Source organism: Wasmannia auropunctata, unplaced genomic scaffold (genome assembly GCF_000956235.1).
Source record: "Wasmannia auropunctata unplaced genomic scaffold, wasmannia.A_1.0 LD333762.1, whole genome shotgun sequence".
Taxonomy (NCBI): Eukaryota; Metazoa; Arthropoda; class Insecta; order Hymenoptera; family Formicidae; genus Wasmannia; species Wasmannia auropunctata.
Window position 1 is genome coordinate 13,418 of NW_012029128.1, and position 6,756 is coordinate 20,173.

The following is a 6,756-nucleotide window of genomic DNA, read 5'->3' on the forward strand; positions in this document are numbered from 1 at the left end:
GAGTGTGGCATCCAAACACTCGTGCCAGGCACGCCTCGCCTGTCGCAGCCCATATAGGGACTTCTTTAGCAAACAAACGATGTCCTCCTTTTTCAGCCTTTTCAACATTTTCTTCGTTGCTTCCTAGATGTATCTGTCTCCTTGTCCAGCCCGAACGATGTGCTTCAGTATGTCTTCGAGGTACTCTGGAGATTCCACAAAAATTGTCTCTTTGAGAGTTGACCACGGTTCCGATTGACCACGGTCTCGATTGGTCAATATTAACGTAGTCAATAGCAACGTGGTCAATAATAACGTGGTCAATCGAAACGATGGCCAATATTAACGTGGTCAAATGGGGCGCTCCCGGTTTTACGCCTTCGCTCACGAGGAATTTCATTACAACACGCTGTTTAGTTTTTGAACTAGCATGGTTGCGCGCCATGTTTCTTAAAAAGTAATTTGCGTGACCCGCGACATTAACGCCACCATACGGCGTTAGAAGACAAGTTGTAACTAATCAGCATGATTAATAAGATTTACTCAAGATCTCTTCTTCTGCTCATAAAATTAAAAGTCCCGGTTTGAATTGAACGCCCCTAGTATCTGGTCTGTCACATAGTTTTAAACCACCTTGCCGGGAAACAACACTGAATTACTTAAAGGATAGAAAAAAACAAATGTTAAATAGACTTCAGTAAACATTTAGTTAAGTTGATTATGTTTGTACAACAACAGATATATGGAGCAACATTCATAAAAGTTAAATGGGTGTAACATGCCATTATATAGATGAAAATTTAAAAAGACCTTCTGTCGTGTTAGGATGTAGGAGAATGAAATTTTTACATACATATTTAGAAATTGGACAATTACTTACTGAAATACACAAGTCATTTAATCTAGATGGTAGAAAATTAGTTGGCACAATAACTGATAATGCTAGCAATTTTGAAAAATCTTTTAGAGTATATTCTATTCCTGAGAAGATGGAAAACGCACAAGATATTGATTTTATTAATAATGATGATCGGTGCAATATTTCAGTGCACAATATTCCTGATTTTTAGTCTGTTGAATTTTCTAATGATATAGAACAAGAAAGTGATAATGATAATAATGATGTGATTGCTTTGCCACAGCATTTTCGTTGTTGCTCACATACATTAAATTTGATTACAATAGTAGATTTTGAAGAAGCTTTAAAAAACACAGCTTATTAAAAGATTTATAATTCAACGTTTGGAAAGTTAACTGCATTCTGGAATATCTGTCACAGATCAACAAATGCTTCAGATGTGGTCAAAAGTATTTGTAAGTACAAAGTTATTGTTCCATGTAAAACTAGATGGAATTCCTTTTACGATTCAGTAACAAGATACTTCTTATTAAAGAATATCTATTACAAATTTGTGAAACATTGCAAAAACCAAAACTGAAGTCGTCGGAATTAGAATTTTTGGAAGAATACAAGAATGTTATGGAATCTTTAGCTAAAGGCATTGACATACTCCAAGGTGAAGAAAACTTTTCTGGGATTCATTTTGCCCATATTGCTTCAAATAAAACAAACATTAAATTCATTGACACACTTAACATATTGTAAACCATTAAAAAATGCTATTTTGTTCAGTGTAACAAAAAGATTTGGTCATATACTAGATTTACAAAACAGTTCCTCTAAATCATACATATTAGTAACTGTTTCGCTACCAAAATTTAAATTAAAATGGTTAGCAAACAAAGATGAAATTAATCATATTAAAGAGTTGTTTTTATCAGAAATGGAAAATATGTATAAATTTACTATGAGAAAAACAATAAGTGATGAGATTGATGAGAATATCGTAGATGCTGATAATGTTTTTGAGATATTAAAAAATAAGCATAAAAATAATGAAAATTTAATATCCAAATAGATAATAAACTATCTTCTTCATTTGTATGTACTATGCATTATTAAAATATTTAAGTGATAAATCTAAAGAGTTACAATCTTTACATAATTATAATATAGTACTTTAAATATTTAAATTGTATAATACAGTTTTACCTTCTTTAGCGCCAGTAGAACGTCTATTTAGTACTGGAGGTCAAATTTTAATACCAAAACGAAATCGTTTATTGGGTGAACTGTTTGAAACATTACTTATGTTAAAAAAAATAAAAATATTTACAGTATATAATTTTATTTACCTGTTAAACATATAATAATATATATTACAATATTAAATATTATGTAACCTCTTAAATATATAATAATATTACAATATTACTAAATACTAACATACAAATTATGGCTATTATTATGTATCTGTTACATCATCTAAATAAATTTTTTAAATAAATGAATCTATATCTAGTTATTTATAAAAATATGTATCTATATCTACACCTAATTACATTTTTTTCAAATAGCTGTAACTGTATCTAGTTATTTTAAAAAATGTATCTCTTACAACTGAAGAAAATTATTGACAAGTGAAGCTTCAATAGCGGTCTGTGAGACTGATATAGTGGTTTAAAGGTTAATTTTCCTCCGCTTCTAAGGAGCTTGGCACACTAACGAATCAACTAGCATCGGATGATATTCGTTGACCATTCAATCTACCAGTTGCACCACGCTTTGTGCGCGTTCAGATATATTCCCACTCAAGTGCTATCCAGGTATCATATTATCATTGTTATTCATTGAACGTAAAAAACAAAGATAACGTGATACATGAGGAACATTCGGATGGGAATCTGAACATGCTCTTTGGTGGTAAATGGGAGACAGCTGTCAAATCTGCGAAGTTTCATCTTTGCGAGTTATCGGTGACGTACGCCATTTTGACGTACGAGAAATCATACGGACGAGGAATTCGTCACGGTGCTCATGTAGCTAGAGGCCGTTCTTAATTCTCGACCAATTTGTCAAATTTCAACCCTACGGACACAGAGCTATGCATGCCGGCGCATTTTCTCATTGGCAAACCAATTTCAATCATTCCAAAAACCCTCTCTCGCGGATGTAGCTGTCGCCTCTTACGTTGACAACAGTTACGAAACGATTTTAGCAACGCTGGTCCACGTACCAACGGATATCGCCAAATGGCAATCTCTCTCACCAAATTTACCTCGGATCTCTTGTCTTAATTCGAGACGAGCGGTATCCATCTGCCAAGGTCGCGTTGTCGAAATTTACGCGGGCGCGGATAATCTCATTCGCGTCGTAACAGTCCACAGGCTTCTTTGCTTCTTAAACGATCGATTACTAAACTCTGCCCGTTGCTTATTACATCGTAATTACAGTTGCAATTACTGCATTTTCGATTCGCAATCCGCGGAGTGTATGATGTTAGCCCCCCTTTTTTTGAAAATTATAATTTTTAAAGTTGTTTCAGGTTGTTCTAACTTTGTTCCACATTGTTCCAAAGCAATATTGTTTTATAACGATCAATTCTCCAATAAAACGAGAAAAATAATTTTTTATCTTGCCGTCCTTTTTTCAAAAATCAAATAATTTCTTATCGATATAGATTGTTTTAGTTGTTCTATAAATTGTTCTAAAAAGACGATTCTATAAGTCAAATGAAAATTTCGGAACAAAAAGAAACGTTTTTTACCTGGCCCTCTTTTTTCAAAAATTAAAAAATGTCTTTTCGCAATACATTGTTCTAGTTGTTGCAAACACTGTTCCAAAAGGTCATTTCCTAAATCAACCGAAATCGCGGAAAACACAGAAAAATGTTTTTCGATTTCCGGATCAAGAGTAATCTTCCCTTTCTTGTTCCAATCGAGAACTTTATGTTCTGAATTCTAGACCTGCAAAACATAGTTCTGCAATATAAATCTGTTGTACGAAATTGTATTCTTTCTATTTCACGGTTTTTGCTTTATTTCTATTGGTTGCGCTTACTACAAGCGCTAGTTACTTTTTCTTTTCCTTTGTCTTATGATTGAATTCGTTCCTGCGTATTCGTACGCTGCTGCTTGCCACGTTAAGGCTGTATAAGGAATTTGAATATCGAGATTTTCGACCTCCATAGAACGATAAATGTCATAAATAACGAGTTATATGAGTTAACTACAGTTTTATTTAATGAGTTGCCGACTTACATCTGGAATCAAATTTTTAAACACCACTCGAAATCCTTTGACAATTACCGCTATAGATTGTTTAATAAGAACAACGATAAACTAACGTGATTATTGCTTGCTGAGAAACGGAATGTCATTTTCAAGATTAAATCCATTAGTACCATGCTAACGTTAATGTTAATGATATAACAAAAGTTAAGACTTATGGTTCTAATATTACCAGTACAGATTTAGACACGTTGACTTGTGATATTACGTTAAAATCTGAAAAATTTGCACATGCAAGTAACAGTCCTATTGATAATATATGGACACTAAGTGGTTCTTAAACTTGTCTGAAAAGGCGATTCCAAATGAAGTTTTGAACCTCTTACAGCTTGGTGCAGGTTTTTGCCTTCAAATCGGCTCGAATAAAAAAGACGCGATTTTTGAATTCATATTAAAGGATTTCGAGAGTAACATTCGGCGAGCGAGTATCACACATAAAATAAAAGCTGTAGAAGCACAGTTATTGCACAACTTAATCATTTTTTAGATAACAAACAACAAATAAATAAATTACATTTACAGTTGAATCGCTTGTCTAAGTCGACTTTTCAATTCTGTCGGAATAATCCAGACATTATTTTTATTAATGCTGACAAAGGAAATGTTACTGTTGCACTGGACAAAACATGTTACACTGAAAAAATCAATATGTTAAATGATAAGACGACATATTCGATTGTCAAGAGAAATCCGGTTAAAAGTATTGAATCACGTTTTTTTATATTAAAAGTGTATCTGAGGTAGTTACATCTCCTATAGACAAAAATGAGTTTTTAATCGGATACAGATGTTTGAACAAATTAACCGGCTTTATCAGGCGACACAAAGAAAAAACCCTGTTGAATCAACGAATAATGTCGTATATAAAATTGCTTGTAAAGACTGCGATGCATTTTATGTCGGCCAGACCAAAAGGAAACTAAATACAAGAATGAAAGAACATAGTAAAAATATTGATTATGATGCTTCTAAACATTTAGTTATCTCCTCTCATATTATGGACCTAAACCACACCTTTGACTGAAACAACAAAAGAATTTTAGATCATGAAACAAATTACCACAAAAGAATAGTGTCTGAAATGATTCATATAAAATCACAAATTAATGGTCTTTTGCAAGTGATACCGAATTGCTGGATCCATCATACTTTAATTTATTATCAAAATTCAAAAATTTCAAAATTCGACAAGTAACGTCTTATTAGTCTTGTATGTTCCTGTGTTATTTATAAACTATTATTGGTGACCGCTGATACCACGCAGTCTCTTCAGTACTCATTCGTATACTGTATATGACAGCGACTAGTGTGAATATATTCTCCTTTGTCCATATAAGAAAACCTTGTGAATTTTTTACATTTAACTTATTGTTAGTAAGTTTTTAATATTTCTTTATATACGTTATTTATTTTTCATTTTAATTACGGCCATTTGAATCCATAGACGATGTTAACTTGGTTATTTGACAAATTTTCACAATAGAATTCCAATGGAATTTCCACTCTGTTGAAACGTTTTATAATATAAACAAAGAGACTGCTCCAAAAGAGAAATTTCGACGACCACTATGATTATATTGACTCTAAATTGCTATTTTTTAACGCCGATTACTTAATATACATTTTATACTTGACCCCTTACTACTTTACACTAATTTATTGTTATTCATCGATTATGAACTCATATGTTTCCGTTCGCTATTTATTTAATTTTTTGCGGCTGAAGAAGGCTACGTAAAGCCGAAACATGTACCGCGCTTATTTGATTAGAATAAATTTTTATGTTTTATATTTAAGCGTCACCTTATTAGTGCTCGTTAGTTTGGCCTATTCTATAATTTGATTGTTTTTACATTGATGAACTTGCCTCACATTGTTAGGTCATTATTAAAGTTGTTCTTATCTTGTCGTTATTTTTATTTTATCTCTGACACTCATTTGATTTAGTTATAACTTTATTGTTTTTTTATTTGATATGATTGCAAATTTTAACTTTTCTGCTATCAAAATTCATTGTATTCTCATGTTCCTCTTGACTGAATTTTTATATTAATTAGCGCTTCGCACGCGCTATTTCATATTTTTTTTTTTTTACTATTTGCTATTGCTCTATCAACTTCTATACATAACAACTGTCAAAATATGCAATGACAGCCACTCACGAAGTAAGCGCAGTAAGAGAATCAATCAGTATCGCGGAAAAGCGATAAAATAAACTTCGATAGATTCAAGTATCGACTTAACATGTCTTTTTTAGAAATGGATTAAACATATGAGCATTATATAAATATACATTAAAACAATGGTGCTCAACATTTTTAAAACTGAAAACCATTTTCAAAAATAAGCAAAATCTTGCGAGCTGTATAATATCTATTTCGATAGCACATATACGAGATGTACAATCGTGGACAGATCGGTTGCGACACTTTTTTTTATACGTTTCAAAACGCACTAATATTTTGCAAATGCAAACCACGATTAATGTTATACTGTCTCTAGACTAAAGATAGTACATCGTGGTTCGCATTTGTAAAATATTAGTTATCTATAAAATATATATTACGTATATTAAATATATATTAGAAATCTATAAAAAAAGTGTCGCAACTGATCTGTCCACGACCTGTCTCTTATACACATCTC

General features: G+C 32.1%; 1 protein-coding gene and 1 long non-coding RNA gene across 2 annotated transcripts in view; both read right to left on the reverse strand.

Annotated features, from left to right (window-relative positions):
- The window catches only part of LOC105459784, a 1,108-nt gene extending 448 nt beyond the window's left edge, over positions 1-660 (reverse strand). The window contains exons 1-2 of the mRNA XM_011706039.1: positions 523-660; positions 18-185 (exon numbers count right to left, since the gene is read on the reverse strand). Coding sequence (XP_011704341.1) covers positions 18-185; positions 523-545 — 191 coding nt within the window. The 5' untranslated portion in view covers positions 546-660. The remainder of the gene's footprint in view (positions 1-17; positions 186-522) is intronic.
- Positions 661-1,954: 1,294 nt separating this feature from the next.
- LOC105459783 lies at positions 1,955-5,676 on the reverse strand. Its single transcript, XR_975724.1, has 3 exons — positions 3,897-5,676; positions 3,099-3,786; positions 1,955-2,112 (listed from the first exon to the last, which is right to left on the reverse strand). It is a non-coding gene; the product is annotated as an uncharacterized LOC105459783 (long non-coding RNA).
- Between the last annotated feature and the right edge of the window lie 1,080 nt (positions 5,677-6,756).